This window comes from Ictalurus punctatus, chromosome 4, assembly GCF_001660625.3.
Source record: "Ictalurus punctatus breed USDA103 chromosome 4, Coco_2.0, whole genome shotgun sequence".
In the NCBI taxonomy this organism is placed as follows: Eukaryota; Metazoa; Chordata; class Actinopteri; order Siluriformes; family Ictaluridae; genus Ictalurus; species Ictalurus punctatus.
The window spans coordinates 2,409,379-2,428,694 of record NC_071284.1 but is presented as its reverse complement, the minus strand read 5'-3'; the positions used below and the strand labels follow the sequence as shown (position 1 = coordinate 2,428,694).

The 19,316-nt window shown below is 45.2% G+C and overlaps 1 protein-coding gene across 9 annotated transcripts in view; it reads right to left on the bottom strand.

The window, feature by feature from the left end:
• Positions 1 to 18,393, bottom strand: part of gse1b (Gse1 coiled-coil protein b) — a 245,592-nt gene extending 227,199 nt beyond the window's left edge. For 2 of the 9 annotated variants that reach the window (XM_017465578.3, XM_017465579.3), the window contains exon 1: positions 15,676 to 18,389. In XM_017465578.3, the coding sequence (XP_017321067.1) occupies positions 15,676 to 17,943 (2,268 nt within the window). In that variant the 5' untranslated portion in view covers positions 17,944 to 18,389. Of the gene's footprint in view, positions 1 to 15,675 lie in introns of all 9 variants that reach the window. The other 7 variants (XM_017465586.3, XM_017465587.3, XM_017465584.3 and 4 more) reach the window with 5 other exon arrangements.
• Positions 18,394 to 19,316: the final 923 nt, after the last annotated feature.

The following is a 19,316-nucleotide window of genomic DNA, read 5'->3' as shown; positions in this document are numbered from 1 at the left end:
TCCGGACACTGCTCAGACCTGTATTTGCATGTGAAGGGGTCTTTTTTGGACGTGCCGGTGGTGAGGCGTCCGGATTCGCTGAACATTTTTCTGGCATTGCTTCTCACTCCACCACCTCCTCCTCCTCCTCCTCCTCTGTGCTGGCGGCCAGCCCGGCTCTGAAGAGAACTTAAACAAACTCCTGTTGCAGCCATCTGCTGGGCCTGGGGAATAAATCAAACAGCCTCGGAGCCGCCAGCGATCGAGTTACCATGAGCAACGCCGCCCGCGCGCCTGCCTGGAGCCACCACTGGCCTCCACCGGCCAACATGTGGCCACACTAATCCTTCCCAGAGAGTGAGAGAGAGAAAGAGAGAAGGGAGAAAGAGGGAGAGAGAGAGAGAGAGAGAGAACCAGGTTCCTCTAATGGAACGTAATGTTTTGATATAGCCTGTAATGCCTACAGTCTACACCGTGTGTCCTATATGTACTATATAAGAATGTGTGTGAGTATATTGATAACTCTCTGCCCTTTTTCATCCCTAAAGGACTTAACACGTTAGGTGAAAACGTTCAGCTCAGGTCATGTGTTTTTCTCTCACTCGATTTCGATCTCCATGACGAATAGGAGTCCGTCATGAGCATCTGGAGTGCAATTGCTTAATCGGGCTGTAATCGTGTTTGCCTTGGAAGCTGCGGCTTTTTTAAAAAAAAAAGGACGTGCTAAAAGTTGCCTCGGGAGCACACGCAGCTCCGTGTGAGAGCACACACTCGCACTCTTGCACACGCGTGGTTTCGTCTTTCATTCGCTCGCTGCCCGCTGGCTTCGCTTGTGCACACGGTACTGTCAGTTTTACAGTATGTGTTTTTTTTTTTTTTTTTAAAAACCCAACGAGAGCTCTATGCCCGTGTCTCTGGCTCCGTTCTTCCTCAAAAATCACGTACAGAGCCGTGGTGTACGTCCTGATCAGTCATCACTCTCTCTCTCTCTCTCTCACACACACACACTTTCACACCCCACAACAGCTGCATTCAAGTGCAGTCAGTGACCCGCAAAGACCAATTAAATCTACACGATCACTATATAAGCAGTCAGACACAGAGGACCTGTTCAGAGCCTGTTCAATGGCACTCATATTTAATAGTGATTCTGGTCATTAAGTAAATTTAAGGGGGTTACCACATGGGTGTCATTTATTTTTGTCATTGACCCTAGGCTACAGAATGAGATATACACACTTTACTAAATGACTAAACACCTCGACACATCCCCTGTGTGTGTGTGTGTTTGTATATATGTATGGTAAGGATTAAAAGGATCCCACATAGAATTTCCTATTTGGGACGGAAACGAAACGTAACAAGGGGTAGCTGATAAATGAAATTACGGAACAGAATAATAATAAATAGTATATAATAGTAAATAATAAATGAACTTTCTTCTGAACTGCTGATTTAGACTACTGACTTAGACTAGCAAAAGACGTGCCGAATTGGTATTTTCCTGATGTAGGTATTTAATCTCAAAGCATTTAAGAGCACAGGAGTCGAGCGGCTCTTCGTGTTCAGGTAGATGAATAGCTCACTAAATGACTAGCTAAGGAAATGTCTAGCTAACTAAATGTCTAGCTCACTAAATGATTAGCCCACTAAATGTCTAGCTCACTAAATGTCTAGCTCACTAAATTACTAGCTCACTAAATGACTAGCTAACTAAATGTCTAGCTCACTAAATGTCTAGCTCACTAAATGACTAGCTAACTAAATGTCTAGCTCACTAAATGTCTAGCTACCTAAATTACTAGCTCACTAAATGTCTAGCTCACTAAATGACTAGCTCACTAAATGATTAGCTCACTAAATGACTAGCTAACTAAATTACTAGCTCACTAAATGACTAGCTCACTAATTGTCTAGCTAACTAAATTACTAGCTCACTAAATGACTAGCTCACTAATTGTCTAGCTAACTAAATTACTAGCTCACTAAATGACTAGCTAACTAAATGTCTAGCTCACTAAATGATTAGCCCACTAAATGTCTAGCTCACTAAATGATCAGCTAACTAAATGACTAGCTAACTAATTGTCTAGCTCACTAAATGTCTAGCTCACTAAATGACTAGCTAACTAAATTACTAGCTCACTAAATGACTAGCTCACTAAATTACTAGCTCACTAATTGTCTAGCTCACTAAATGACTAGCTCACTAAATAACTAGCTCACTAAATGATCAGCTAACTAAATGTCTAGCTCACTAAATGTCTAGCTACCTAAATTACTAGCTCACTAAATGTCTAGCTCACTAAATGACTAGCTCACTAAATGATTAGCTCACTAAATGACTAGCTAACTAAATTACTAGCTCACTAAATGACTAGCTCACTAAATGTCTAGCTAACTAAATTACTAGCTCACTAAATGTCTAGCTAACTAAATTACTAGCTAACTAAATGTCTAGTTAACTAAATTACTAGCTCACTAAATGTCTAGCTAACTAAATTACTAGCTCACTAATTGTCTAGCTCACTAAATAACTAGCTCACTAAATAACTAGCTCACTAAATGATTAGCTCACTAAATGACTAGCTCACTAGTATATCAGCTAACTTTCGTTAATGTTAGCAATGTTTGCTCTCCAAGTTTTTCCAGACTTCGCAGTTGTATAAATGGAAATAAATCTTAAGCAAAAATCAAAATGGCTGCCGCAGTGTGTCACATGCAAGGATATTAATACTGCCATTGTGTTCCTCTTTTCTATGTTTTTCCGGCTTGATACGGGTTAAAAAAGCATCGCAACACATTAACACGGCTTAACACGTGACATTAAACAGTACACATTACACTGTATTGCTTCAGCGTTGGATTATAAAGTTGCATAAAATCTATGAAAAGCTTTGGTAAAACTTCTCTCACGCCAGTCTCATCAAATGTAAGTGAGTTAGACTTTGAGTTTTTGTGATTTTTTTTTGTTGTTGTTGTTTTTCCAGTACATAGCGAATGTAGAGAATGAGTTTTATAAAATGCTGGAGTATCCCTTTAAACCATTAGGACGGTATGATATGTTTCCCAGCTCACCAGCCTGGAACAGACCGGCTGCTCTCCGTCACTGCTCAGAGTTGTGTCTGCGAGGAATGTCGCTGATGTCAACACACTGCCCAATCTGTCGGAAACTATTTCAAAGCTCCGAAGCCTGTGTGATCCCCGCTTTGGCCTCGCTCCACGGCACAACCCCGCTAAAGCCTGCGTGCTGCTACCTGTGAAATTGGAGTTAGCTTTGATTCTAGCTAGAGCTGTTAATGTTAATGCTAGTGCTAATATCTGGAAAGTCCCAAAAATACAGCTCAAAATACAGAATAAAGATCGCACTGATATCAAAGTGCACTTTCACGCCTATTGGTCAGAATCTGATTGGTACACAAATCGCTTTCTCACTGCAATTAGAAGTGGACCGAGACCACCTCGCTTCCTTTTTCTCTCCACACCGATGAAGTAAACACGTAACCGTCCTAATCACCATTGCCGCCCTGTTTATAGGCACCATGCTAACCAAATTAGCCCGGCATCACCTCCACACCCTGCCTAGTGAGCTTCTCCTCACAATATATAAGCCGGACTCGGTTTTTGACTCGCGCGAGCGGCGGTAAACAGAGAGTAGACGTTACGAGGAGACTCTGGTCTGCACCGCCGGAGACGGCCAGCTGTCCCAGCGTGAGGCCAGGTGGCTGTGAGAGTGGAGCGCAGGGGGTCGAGTAGAGAATAACTCCAATACAGCATGCACTACAGTTACAGAGCAGAAAGCTATCTGCTGTGTAAACGGTCCTGGCAAGCCGAGGGTGAAATTAACACCTGGCCTGGGCTATTTTGGCTGAACTTTCCCCCCTCGGTGCAGGAATGTCCACGGCGCCGAGCTCTCCGAGGGAGGCATGGCGCTGAGCACGGCTCGCTCCACTCCGTTACAGTACAGTCTCCTAACACACACTGATACACAGATCGCAGATGAGCACACACTTAGACACACAAGCGCTCACTCGTAAATACTCTATGGTTCAAAAGTCCGTTCTGGAACGACTTGCGATCTTTATTTTGTAGTGAAATTCTGAGGGTTTTTTTTTTTTTTTTTTCCATTTCAAACTTCCGACATTACCCACAATGCCCTTCGCCTAATTGCTGAGAGTGATACATTGAGATTTAGCCCTGGATTCATTTCTGCTCACTCTAAATGCAGCGGCGCTTTAGTCATTTACTCTGCTCAGTTCCTGGTATTAAATATGATTGATTATTATAACACTCGAATATTGTTTTATTTCCTTTCTTAATTTTGATGATTATTAATATTATGAATTCAGTTGACAAGCCAATGAACCTACTACTACTACCACACACACACACACACACACACACAGAGTAAGGTTAGCTTTGGATGCATGTTCTATTAGAGGGGGAAAAAAAGAACCTTTCTTACCATTTCCACACACCTGGACTACGCTTACCTCTCAAACACATTCAATTAATAACACACTCTGTGCAGCTGTGCCGAGGCCCAGCTGTGAGTGTGTGTGTGTGTGTGTGTGTGTGTGTGATCCACCTGCTATTTCTCTCACACACCTGGAGGACATCCTACACTACAGCACCATTATAAATATCAACAGAGCTTCTTACACACACAAACACAAACACAAACACACACACACACACACACACACACACACACACACACAATCCCGATGAGCGATACCACTGATTTTCTTTTCCAGCCAATACCAAGTAGTACTAAAATGAGATTAAGATTAGAGTTAGATTTTAGCGTAGCATGGCGTTAATTAGCTGCATTAATAAATATCAGTGGTGTGTGTGTGTGTGTGTGTTTGAGTGAAAGTGTGTGTATGAAACAAACCCCCCTGTATAAGGGTTTCCCAAACTGACTGCACACTTGACTGCAAGAGAAACTCACACTCTTCTCTTTGCAGATGAACATTAGGACGATCACAGAAGGATTTTGTGTGCTAATATTCTGTAATGTCTCTTGGAGTAACGTTCGGACAAGCTACGCTGAAATCTCTACATGCGCTTTGATTCCTTTTCGCTATCCCGACACACTGCACTAGTGGAGTTCAGCAAAACAATGGACGATATTCCCCGTCAATCGAATGTTTCGCATTAGAAAAGTCATCTAATTTTAAGAAAATATGTCTGACTTTGCCCTGCGATGGATTGGCTCAGCGTGTACCCCGCCTGGGATAGGCTCCAGGTTCCCCGCGACCCTGAAGGATAAGCGGTATACTGCAGAAGATGTATGGATGGATATCTAACTTTGTCTTAATAAGAGATTCCAGCTAATATTAAGCTAGATTTAACCAGTAACACGCTACAACAACGGTTTGTAGAATATCCCGACAGAGGAATACGATTCTTCCCCTTATTTTAATCTTGTATCGATGTATAAATTCTTAAAGTCAGCCCAATCAAGACCAAAATACTCGTTTTAAGTAAGAGTTCTCATCGCTTGTAATAAGCACAACTTGCTTACATTTGGCTCATTGTCCCTCTAGATTTAACGCCCATTACAGTCTTTCAGTGGCTAGACTTTTCTGCTAGTTTTAAGAATTCTAGCCAGACAAAATTGGCTTACCCCACTGGCAGATTGTTTTGCTTGATACTAAGACAATTTGATTATATTTAAGAGCATTTGGCTTCTTTCTAGTACGGCTGTTTGTGCAGTGTGACGTCATCACCACGCGCGTTCGGCCAAAGTCCTCCTCGAAGGTGAGTGCAGCTAGAAGGTCTCGCTAACCGACAAACATCACTGCGAAAGACCGTGCAGAACTATTCCGCGCCATTGCAATTCCGCCATTCCAAGTAGTTTTCCGCAACTGGCCCCCCGCCCCCCCGAAAACGTCTGTGAAATCCTGTATGGACTGACTAAACACCGCTTTACCTGCATGCATTAAGTCACCTGCTCCTTCGTGGTTCTGCAGCGCAGTGGGCGATCTGGCTGGCAGTCACTGGGGTCGGTAGCTGCTCTCTTTGCTTTGCACACAGCTATGTAATTAGTAAAGTAAATGCAGAATGCTGGTAAATTCCTGTGGGTTTCTCAGCTGACTGGCGCTGTTACCCTCTGAGTCAGGGCTCTGTGGCCTCCTAATTCACTCCGAGTCTAACCCTTTGCTGTAATCCGTGACGAATTCTCATATGAAGAAATAGTACTTCCTTATTTCCTCATCTTTAAGAACAGGATGAGAGGATGGGGAGGAACCGATGTCAAACATGCCCTGCCAAACAGGACCAAGACGTGCCTCACTGATCGATGACATGATACCAGCGGTCACTGGCCATAATCTGTTTAAATCTAACATCATTATACAGTAATATACAGTAATGCCACATCAAAAAGACATCAGACAGAACATAATGGCACGTGCGCATCACATGCACATTAAATACGGACGTTTTAACATTCTCAAAGTGGGGTCCATGGACGCTCAGGGGTCGGTAAGCACTGCCAAGGGGTGTGTGTTTATCTTATTTACTATGTTACAGTGTTAGGAATCACAAACAACTGTTATCAAAGTAATTATATATATATTATTGAGTTCTTATACTGTATTATTGGCCTTTATTACTGGACACTTGAATTAAATGGGGTTTAATCCAAACCCCAATAAGACAACGACAATGTGTTCTGTCTGATCCAGTGTAATATTTCATTGTTATGATGTCTTATTATTATTATTATTATTATTATTATTATTATTATTATTATTAATAGTATAATATTGTTCAGCTTTTACACATTTCAACCTTTGAAATACAAATTTTTATTTTAAGAACAAACCAACCACAGAGTAAATAAAAAAGCTTTCTCATTGTGTATGAGACGCACCGGGGATTGATACAAGTCCTGGATGGACATCAGATTACAGACGAACTATTCTCTGAGACGATCAGATAACAGACTTTTCCTCGGCCCAAACCCTGAGCGTTTCTAACTGGACCGCTCGTCTGCGCTCGTCTGAATTTCTTCAGCTGTCGCCCTCACGCTGAACTCTCTCCACAGACGGCTGAATTGGACACTTGACATGACACCGGGCCATTTCTTTGCCTTTGTACACGTTTACATGCGTGTCGTTTGCGTACGCGTCACACGGAGCGTGTGCTGGGATTATCACCTGCTTATCACCAAACACTAAGCCGCACTAAAGCACATTTTCACGTGTGGAAGGTATAAAATACAGTATACGTGTAGCCTCCTGCGAGTACCCTTTACATCATTACGAAAAACTACACGTTTCCCTGAGCTGAAACTGAAATGTATTACTCTTTCATACGTAGATGAATATATTTACGTATGGTTTTAGGCTGGAGAAACATACATTTCGGACGAAACCTGATTTTTTTTCCGGTCTTGGGGTTTCGCATTTCCAGAATTCAGCTAGATGATGAATAATAAAAGCTAAATAATAAAATATTGCAGTCTAAATAAAATAAAACATAAGATCAATATGACCTGCTTAATGCTACGTACAATTTTCAGCACGATTTTGCTCTCGCAGATAAAAATCACGGTTTTTTAAAAAAAAAAAGGTTGAGCGTTGTCTAAAATCCGCCAACAGGAGGACGGCATAGGATGATGTAAGACTCACGATCCGAGTTGGAAAAAGTACAGGGAAACTGTACTGAACTATGCAGACGTGAATTTTTAGTTCGTGTATTTCATTAAATATGAATCGAAATGCTGTTAAATCTAGAATTTGGCTTGCAGGTTGATGGTTGGTTGGTTAATTTGGCTAGCAATGAATAGAAAACTAGCTAGCAAAGGTAACAATCTTAAAGCTCACTGGGAATTTGATTGGAATTGGATGCCTGATTGGTCTAGCAGCTACTATGCACGAGAGAGAAAACGTACTACTTTAACAAGGCCAAAATGAAAATATAAATATAAATATGAATGTACTTGAGTAAGTAAAGTAACACAGAACAAGTACTCAAGTACTCTGCGACCCGCGCTCATGGCATAGCTACGAACAGAGTACTTCAACGAAACATGGAGTTTAAAAGATCAGTGGATTGTTCAAATCTGGCAACGTGAACGGCTCCAAACTGGTGTTATTTCCGTAGTCATGACATTTCCACGAGGAATTCCTAGGAACTAGGATTACTGCTTATGCAACATGTCAGGTTGAACCCATTAAAGAGTTCCAGTACTGTCCTGTCTGGACTGGAACTTCCCATCCTTTTATAAAGCCTCATTAGAAAGAGTTCTTGATGTCAGCTGATACGGGGAATGTAGAAATCCGAGTCAGAGCCAGGAGGAAATACAGCGTGTCGAACCGTGTGCTCTTCGGTTATCAGACGCCGCTGTGCTTGAAGAAGATAAGAGCCGTGAAGTGGAGTCAGATCAAACTGAGACAGGCAAAGGTGAAGAAGGTCAAGTTGAGGTATCCCGGCTGAGAGGAAAGGGTGGGGAAAAAAAAACGAGGAAAGTTTCTTTTCCAAAGAACAAGCACAAAGAACAATATACAGCGATTTTTAAAAAAAAATAATAATAAAAATCGTCCAGTCTTTCCATTAGCTCGTCTTGCCTGAGGTTTCGAATGCTCACATAATAAGAGCCCAGAGTAAGGGATCACCCTGGCCTAAATACCGTCTACAGCAAACCTTTCTCATTTCTGCTATCCTTTGGACATGGTCTTCAATGGGCTGAGGAGAGAATTAGAGAGGAGACAGAAAGAAAGCAAAAGATGTTCTCGGCCCTCTTCCAGCTCGAGAAATCAGCACGGTGTCCTCAGAGGGTTTAAATACTGAACTGCCAAGTCTTAGAGACTCGGTTTGGGAGCGCAGGGTTCAAGCCAAGAGCGCAAGCCTCGTCTAGGTGCTCAAATCCTCCGCGAAACCCCCTTGAGCCGCTCCCAGGTCAGGACACAATGGCGGGGTGGCACAGAGCAGGGTTCACACGGGACCACCTCATTTATGCAATTCAGCTTGAGTTCAACAGAACACAAAAACAGAGAGGCTAAAACCTGCCAGGAACTTACACACAGTCAGTCTCTCTCTCTCTCTCTCTCTCTCTCTCTCTCTCTCTCTCTCTCACACACACAGACACATCAGATTAAAAGACCACCGTGCAACTGCCAGTCCTGCTGATAATGACTTTCGATGAGCATGAAAATACGAATGAACGAACGAAAAGAGTTTCTCCAAGGTTCCCTTACCGAGAACTAGACAGCCCCTGAATATTTACGTTAAAAAAAAAACATCAGTCGTGTTGTAAAGCTGGCGTTTGTGCCAAACGTCGACGTTCGGTACGGAAACCTCCATCCAGTCTCTCCACACTCTAGAGCAGACCCAGGAAACTAAAAAAGATCCCTTGACTTCAATTCAAGCTTAGGAACTAAAATCGGTCCAGGTCCCTGCATGCGTCAAACCTACCGAATTCCTGATCATTTCCAAGGTTCCTAAAAAGGTTCCTGTGGTGGAAAGGTGCTTAGAAATGCACAGGCAAATTATAACAAAAAGACCACCTTTAAAACAGAGCTCACGTTGCATGGTGCCCAGAAGGAACTATGACCCCAGATGCACCCTGATCACTTAACCGAGTAAGACAGAATGTCAAGAAGATGGCCACCTGTGTGACCTTTGACCTCACTTATTCCCTCGTTTTCATTCTCGCTGTTTATTTTCTTCTCACGAAGACCCCATCGCCTACAGAGGAACCGTCTGTCGGCACTACCGAGAAAATGAGGCTCACTAACATCGAAAAGATCTGACATTTATTTGCAATAGATATCGCGATATATAGAGATATCCAGCAATATTTCTAGACTTTCATCAGACATCAGCGTTCACCCAGGCTCCATGTCAAACAGAGTGTTTTCCTTTTGTGGTTCCAATGAACGTTTTCTTAGTACGTATGAACTCTTAACCATCCAAGGAACCCTTAAGGTTTCTCAGGAGTAAACAGGGCTCCTAAAACCACAGTGTTGGAATAGGACAGATAGATAGACGGATGGATAGACAGAGAGAGAGAGAGATTTTCATCTCAGCAGTCTTCTGAGGATGCTTCTCTAGGTTTTCCATGACACGACGCTGTAGATGTTAGGCGAATAGAGTTCTCGATACTTCATCATCATGATACGCTCTCAAGTGGGAGAAGAATCATCTGTAGCGCTGCCCTGATCTCACTAAGAGCAGGCGTGTACGTGCCTGGGGGAGTTTAAGTGCGACTACTGGAGCCGAAACTCCTGGCTCAAAAGGTCTTATGAGGAACGTACAGTGTACCAGAGGGCTGCAAATTAGGATTAGATGCACGACAGCTCACAAAAGCATTGGTTAAAAGTGTGAGATAATAGTGAGATAACAGCGTGACGATCCTGAAACGTGTCGGAAAACGAAAAGAAGAAGCTTCACGCCAAAGCGCCGACACGTGGCTAGAGTACCGAAGTCTTCTTTCAAGTAGGGTTTAAAATAAAGAGCGCATTTTTTCATTGTCCAATACGTTTGTCCTTTCTTAAAATCTTTTAAAGATCCTTTCTTTTCAGGCGTAATCTATGTACGTGGACGGTCCGCTGTACAATCGGATTCAGGAATTCAACAGCGCCGTGATTCAATCCCAGGTGCAGCCCAGAAGACGCCTCGTCCCGATGGCGCGAACCCGCAGGGCTGTTCGCCGCTAGATAAATCCCATTCATCTCCTGAAACAAAATGGTGTGTGCCGTGCCTCCTCTCGTAGTACGCACCGAATCGTTTCGTTCACATCAACACGTTCAGACAAAATCAGCACGTTTCAAACCACAGCTACAGAGTAGAACGCCGTGCCAATGCAAACATCCTCTTACAGTAATCAGAGACCACAGGCTTACCGAGCACGCTCAAAGAGAGCTCGGTAAAAAGGACAGACTCAACAGTTTAAAAGCTGGTAGAGGAGTTTTGGTATATTTGGCAACCTTTATGTAATTTGTGCGCTAGGCAGGCGGTTAGTCGTCTGTATACAGAAACGCTAGCCATGCTATATCCTTGACAAAACAACCGGTGCTACATAAAATGGGGCAGTGGGGTCTCAGTGGTTAACGGCTCTGGGTTACTGAAGGTCAGAAGGTCAGGAGTTCAAGCCCCAACACTGCCAAGCTACCACTGTTGGGCCCTCGGGCAACCCTCAGTTGTATAAATGAGAATAACGTAAGTCGCTCTGCATAAGGTCGTCTGTCAAGTGCCGTAAATGTAAATGAAGCTACTAGTTTATTTATATTTTAGGAAACAGAACCAGGTAAAATCATTCGAAGATATCTAATAACTAATAGGCACAAACAAAAATAACAGCAGGGTTAATTTAAAACATTTGGCACACGTGTGTAGATGAGAACGGTTATGAAATGGAGTGATGTAGCTGAGGTCGAGGAAATGTCAGAGCCAGAATTCACACATCATGCTGGTACTGAAGAAAAAAAACAACACACCTTCTGCTTTAGGCCACGCCCACTTCGATATGGCATTATACCCCTAATGTATATTACAAACACGTGAACTTATCCTCTCACTGTTTTGGATAAAACCTAAAGCCGTGTCGTAGCGCGGCTGAGTGTCATTAGGTTTACAAGTATAATTGAGTCTTAAAGCCCAACAAGCCTGTGGAGAAAACTTTTTAAGTGATTCTCAAGATTTGTAGAGCTACTATCTTGTGTGAAGTCTTTCCTGTTACAGATTTTGCATGCCACTTTTGCATTCGGATCGAGTGTTTGACCCCAAGTGCTCCTAGCTTGACCACGGTCAATGATCTGATCACAGAGTGTTTTCATTTTTCTTTTTTTGGCACAATTATTAACGTAATACGATCGGAGTAAACGTCACTGTAAATGACTACATCGTTATACCGCACAGCCCAGTACAGATCCAGTACAAGCCCAGTACAGATCCAGTACAAACCCAGTACAGATGCAGTACAAACACAGTACAAGCCCAGTACACGCCCAGCACAAGCCCAGTACAGATCCAGTACAAGCCCAGTACAGATCCAGTACAAACCCAGTACAGATGCAGTACAAACACAGTACAAGCCCAGTACACGCCCAGCACAAGCCCAGTACAGATCCAGTACAAGCCCAGTACAAGCCCAGCACAAGCCCAGTACAGATCCAGTACAAACACAGTACAAGCCCAGTACAGATCCAGTACAAACACAGTACAAGCCCAGTACAGATCCAGTACAAACACAGTACAAGCCCAGTACAAGCCCAGTACAGATCCAGTACAAACCCAGTACAAGCCCAGTACAAGCCCAGTACATATCCAGTACAAGCCCAGTACAGATCCAGTACAAACCCAGTACAGATCCAGTACAAACACAGTACAAGCCCAGCACAAGCCCAGCACAAGCCCAGTACAGATCCAGTACAAAAACAGTACAAGCCCAGTACAAGCCCAGTACAGATCCAGTACAAACCCAGTACAGATCCAGTACAAGCCCAGTACAGATCCAGTACAAACCCAGTACAAGCCCAGTACAAGCCCAGTACAGATCCAGTACAAGCCCAGTACAGATCCAGTACAAACCCAGTACAGATCCAGTACAAACCCAGTACAAGCCCAGCACAAGCCCAGTACAGATCCAGCTTCAGAAACACACAAACATACACTAAGTAAACAGTCAGACTGGGTTATAGGCTGATTCTTGCTCCAGGTTTGACCCTTGGTTCTGACTGTGGCTATGTGGCCCTCAACAAGGCCTCATGGGAAATGTAGTATTTCCTGCACTGGGTCTGTTCGTGCGACATTAATGAGACAGAGGTCACATACACAGCACCGGTGTGTATTATATTACATGTGGAATTTAAGACAGTGTGAATGAACCACAGTCTAGAAGGTCTGTGTGTGTCAGTATCTGCTAAGAAACATGTCTTTGTATGTTATTATCACTAAACTCAAACAATACTGCCAGAATGTCTTCATGGTTGCTTCTAATGCCGTTCCAAATGCCTCATCCAGTGCAGATTGTGTATTCAGAGGGACTACTCTAGTTACAGAACACACACACACACACACACACACACACACACACACACACACACACACACACATATCTACAAGTTAAATATGTTCACATGCAAACAGATTCCTGACGCCATCCCCCTTATCATCCATCTGGTCAAATTCACAGACACACACACACACACACACACACACACACACACACCATTGCACTCATGAGAATACTTCAGTGCAAGTATAAGAGCATGTATAATTCACTTATTCCTGAAGAGTTCGTCTCAGCTCTCTCTTCTCCGAGTAAAGCGCTTTCATGTCGACACGCAACACTGAAAATGCACTCGGTTGAAAGTAGCTTTTTAGAAAAGAAAGAAAAAAAAAAAACCTTTTAAGAAAAAAAGACAACGAGCCAGCACTACGTGACTCAGAAAACGTGACTTAAGCTAGCATGAGTGATGCTTAGTGTAGGTTTGCTGTTGTACGGTAACTAGCGTTAGCCTGTGCAGGGTTTAGCTTTGCTCTACACACCGATAACGACGCCATATCGCCGTTATTTCCGATGGCAAGTGAGCTGTACTGTAACTAAGCACCCGTTATGAATTTGCTTCCTCTTTCTAGGGTACGAGGAGAAACAAAAGAGCCAGTATGTAAACCAATGAACGTTCAAACATGATGTCGTACCATCCCAGCATTCACGTCACATGATTGATCTGTTTCCGTTAGAGCTGGGCAATATAACGATATAATATTGATTCTGTGATCAATTATGTCATGAGGAGAATGATCAGACTGGTTCCAGCTTACAGGAACGTTACGGTGACTTCGCCCTTCTCACTTTCCTTTGCTTTGGCACGACGAGACGGTACAGTGCAAATTGGATTTGTAAATGTAGTTTGCCGGCTACATCCAAATTAGCCGGCGTAATCTGAGATGCACTGGACTCTGGTGCGACTCAGACGCTTTATAAACTCTCTCTCTCTCTCTCTATATATATATATATATATATATAAAGCGCCTGAGTCGCACCAGAGTCCAGTGCATCTCAGATTACAGCGGCTAATTTGGATGTAGCCGACAAACTACATTTACAAATCCAATTTACACTTTACCGTCTTGTCGTGCCAAAGCAAAGGAAAGTGAGAAGGGCGTATAAACTTTCGCCTATGCAGAAGAATCAGGATTGCAGACCTGATTCGAAACATCCAACCAGGTTGAAACAAGAAAAGAGAAGAGAGGTACAACAACCGTCTTGACCCTGACACACAAGCGTATCAGTACTTAAGCACAGATCACATGTCACTACAGGACACAGCACCTGTTTCTCTCAGCATGGGAGCCATTATTACCCGTCTTCCTCCGTCTCTCTCCTTCTCCACCAACATTAGCCATGAGATCATGACTTGGCTCCAAGAAGGAACACCTTACCGTCCAGGAAAACCCCATTCCCACAATCACACCCCTCGAAAAAGCTTCTGGCTTGATTCCACACGTTCAGATGGCTGTGTTCGGATCGGAGTAGGAACATGAGAGGGTTAGTGGGAGTAAAGTGCTTTCTATCACACAGCTGGGAGCAAAATGATGCCTTCCTTTCCTTCTCTTTGCCCCTAATGATTTTTCTTTTTAAAAAGTCAAAACTAGCAACAAAGTCTCCAAAGAGCCCACACGTTCCTCTCAGATTTGCACTCTTCACGGCACGTTCCATAACGTCAATCTACCATTCTACGCTCCAAACTAAACACCACTGCAAAAGACATAACTTCCTCGAGCTCCTCTTTTTTCATCCATTGGTGTCAGCCTCAGGAGTAACTTAATCAAGCCCTTCAAGAGAGAGAGAGAGAGAGAGAGAGAGAGAGAGAGAGAGAGAGAGAGAGAGAGAGAGCAGAAATTAGAAGCTCAGCCAAACAGCTGGACAATTGATGTTTGGATTGAGGCTTAGAAATGAAACGCACAGATTATCCTTGATTATTTCTACCTCACTCGTTCCCTGTATCCATCATCTCGTTTCTTTCTGCACACACTTCTCTTTTCTGCAGCCTCCCTGCTGAGTAAACCTTCTGACCCATGCTTGATGTTTATGTTCCATCATACTTCCATATCTCTCCTCGCATAGTCACCCAGATGTCGAGCCTCATCTGAGAGAGCTGAGCATCCACAGCACCACCAAAGGCTTTGCCAAGCTCCAGGGCATCAGAGTGGAAAGTTTACTGCACAAAGTGCCACACACAACCTCCTCCCACACACACACACACACGATCTGCCTTATAAAAACTGTATATCCCCAGTTCATCAGGATTTCTTACCTGGGTTCCTCTATGAACACACTCTCTGTTTCCTTCCTCACACAAATTCCACAGGAATCAGACAAAGCTTGCCTTGGCCACGAGGGCTGCATTTTAACAGCGGTTGGAGGAAAGCTGCCCGTTTACAAATGTTTATTTATTTCTCTAATGCGACAGGCTCCACACGTTATCTCCCTTCCACCGCCTGGCCGAGGCGCCCCGCTCGCCGCAGATGGAAAATACAGTGATGTGCCATCAAGCTTCGGTATTAACACACGATTTCTTCTACTTCGGGAAACCGTAGCAATAAACCAGCATTCGTAGAGAATTCCTCACATTCATTGTTAGCTATGAGAGCACCGGTTTTGAGCATGATGAAACGCACTGAGCCAGCGTTTCTCCGGAGAGTAGAAATGAAACAGCATCCACATATTCTTACCTTCTGCTTACTCCCTGCTGGTCTTCCACGGTCCAGCGTGCCATCCTGCTGCATGTTCTGTCCAGCCAACACCATGGATTTACATTCCACACACGAGCCAATTGTGAGTTGTTTCCCATCATCCACCACAAGAGTGTGGCTAACCCGTGGGGCGTAGAGGAAGACGGGCAGCCGAGCGACGTTGACTGCCCTCAACCCCAACGCCCTCCTTTTCTCCTGCCTGCAGAAAAAGCAGACAAAACTTTCGCAGCTGTATTGACGCGACCAAGGGCTGCTAGAGGGCCCTGATCCTGCAGCCTCGTGCTGCGACCACTGAGCCAGCAGGTCATGATAGCACAGGGAACATGCGGACACCAGGCCGGTGGCATCCGCAGGGCGGGCGCGAGGGGCCGGTGTATGCACGGTGAGGAAAGGGAAGAAGGGCTCTTTCTCTCCGCATCGTCCAGGAGGATTAACATGAAGCTGGTACTCCGTGCCTGCGGAGAGCTCCACCCCGCACAGGTAACACAGGGAGGTGTGGTGAAGGGAAGCAGAAATGCTCTCCTGTGCTCTGACGAGGCTGCTTGAGACTCCTCCTGCAGTAGTGGTCTGGTGGTATCTCCCGAGGAAGGTGCTGACGGAAGTGATAAGCTCCTCACTAAGGCAGAGACGGTATGCTGCCCAGATGTCCTCTAAGATGGTGTAACAGGTGGCGCAGCAATGTACCTGGCCATCTCGCATGGTTTGGGCGTTAGGTGGGCACGGAAGCAGGTTGATAAATGGAAAGTACATGGCCCCACGGGCTTTGCCTACCCCGGCACGGGAATATGCCACCCTGATGTCTTGTGCACAGTCCTGCCCGCATAAATAGCAGTCCTCCCTGGGATGACGTATAGAAGGGAGAGGGCGAATTTTGGGTAAAGACCCGATGCCGTCCATATCCGGCGACGTTGTGGCAGCTACGTTAACTGGCACTACGTAAAGGCGCTGTAGGACGGGTACGTCCGCCAGCTCAAAGCCCTGCCACTGCTGCATAAGTGACGAATGGCAGCTGGCACATACTAGCGTGCGGCCCCCTGGGCTTATCGGCAGAGCGTCTGGCGGAGGTGTGTGCAGCCAGAGGAAGGGGAAGAAAGGCTCACTGGCAGCTCTCTCCTGCTTTTGTACACACACTTCAAAGCGGATGCCCGGTTGAAGTCGGCTGCCGCAGATGTAGCACACGTGTCTGTCCATAACCTGGTATCCAACTTGTTGTCTTCTCCTCTCATCCTCCCTATCTTCATCACTTGTTACATTAATCTCATCGCCGTCAGATGCATCCGAGTCACACAACTGATTAAGCCCGGCTTCTTTGGCACGTGCATGTGCAATGTCCTCAGCAGGGCTGAAGAGCAGCTGCTGCAGCCTGGAGTTCCAGCCACTTCGCCTGTCCCGCATTACAATCCCTGCGTCCTGGGTGGGTGTGTCACCGGAAGGGCTTTCACAATCACGCCGGGCCAGGTTCCCGTGGAGCCGCGCGAGTGCCAGCGTCGTCTGGGACACGTGATTCATCATCACAGAGCCAGACAGCAGCGCGCTCTCAGACTTCTCCGCGTCCTGAGTGTTATAAACACCGACCCGGTAACGCGCAGCGCTTTGCGAATCGGAACTGCTCTTAATCCCGGCGCCGTCCTTGCACGCTCGACCGGCCGCGGGGACTTTGAGGAACTTCCCTTTCTCCTGTACTCCTCCTCCTCCACCTCTGTCTGCGGCATCCGAGTCTTGATCCGACGCGTGCTCGTTATCCAAGAACGACGAGAAGTCGGATTCGTCGCCGTCGCCGTTCTGACCGCTCGCGGTCGGCGTGGCGTTCGCGTCTCGCGCCGCGTCCCAGTCCCGGGGCGCGCGGCGCGCGTCGCACTGGTGCGGTCTCTTGAGCCAGTACACGCGTTTGTCGAGCGGCGTGCGGCTGCGCTCGAACGCGTTCCACTGCTCGCGCAGGAAGCAGTGGCACACGGCGCACACGAGCGCGTGCCCGTCGGCACCGACCTCCGCGGCGCCCGGTGCCGGCTCCTGGCCTTGCAAGAACGGAAAGAAAGGCGTGCTCCCGTGCCGGTACTTAACCTGCAGCTGCAGCTCTTTACCCGGCGTCACTCCGCTGCCGCATATGAAGCAGTGCACCAACGAGACGCCGTTCAGCACGCGACCCGGTCTGCACGCGAGACCGGGAGACGCACCTCCGTGGACCGCGGACATGAGTCGGTGCTTCCGCGGCACCGCAACCGCGTCCTTATCGCCCGCCTCGTTCATTCTCCGCTTGGGGAAAACATCCGTATTACAAAGTCACTCCGATCCAAACAACAACAACAAAAAAAACCCTCAGTTAAGAAAACTTCAGCAAAGTTCACTCCTTTACACGAGAGTCCTCCAACAAAACCCCAACACACACACACACACACGTCCTGTCTCACGCAGAGTCCGGTGTGTTCATGTTGCAGTGAAATTCCGCGTGTAATCCAAGGAGAAAATCCAGTCCGTGTTCGAGGTGTGCGCTTGTTATGAGCCAACTTTCAGTCTGCTCTGTGCGGAACTTCGGGCTGCTCAGTCTGCGCACAGCGCCATCTCCAAACGCGCTCAGGCTCCCACGGCCAGTGCCTCAAAACATCTGTGGTGTAAAAGGACACCGTATATTAGGAAATGAAACATGTGGGCAAACACGATTAAGCAAATATTCCCAACACGGTGCTTCCTCAACATGGCCATGAAATCTGTAGCTGGGGTTAATCCACTCAGAGTCCAGAACTTTGATCACCTACAGTATGTGACTGCACACACACACACACACACACACACTGCTTCCTCTGGAGATCAATCCCTGTCACTTCTTTCCTCAGAAGCCAATTAATTGAAGGTTTAAAAGTGAAGTTTTATTTATTTATTTATTTATTTATTTATTTATTTTAAAAATCATGTTTACTTCTAAATTTACTCCTCATATCTAATTAATGTAATTAATCTAGCCATACAGTCCTATGACCAATAATATACCCATTTCATTTAAATGCACCAAATATAATACTCACTTTCCTTTTTATTATTATTTTTTTTTTTCAAGTGCATGATGGAAGGAAATGGCTCTGGTCACGTGATCAACGACATAACTCCCTCTCTCTCTCTCTCTCTCTCTCTCTCTCTCTCTCTCTCAAATGTTCATGTAACACACATTGTTTTTTTTTATATACAGCTTGTCTTTTAACACATGAACAACTCGTTGGCTATATAGGCTATGTTTTATATTTATATCATTGTATATGTAAAAACGCGGCATGTATCGTCCATACTTGTGTTGCTTTGTGACGATATGCATTGTGGAAAGCACTATATATATATATATATATATATATATATATATATATATATATATATATATATATATAGCACATCCTGAAGCGTCTGACACTGACACTGGAGACTCCTTTCATCCACCCATCCATCTATCCATTCATTTTCTATACTGCTTATACTTCAGGGTCACGGGGAAGGTGGAGAATATCCCAGAGGTCATGGGGCACAAGGCGGGGTACACCCTGGACGGGGTGGCAGTCCATCACAGGGCACACTCACATACACATTGGACATGCTAATCAGCTTACCGTGCATGTCTTTGGACTGGGGGAGGAAAC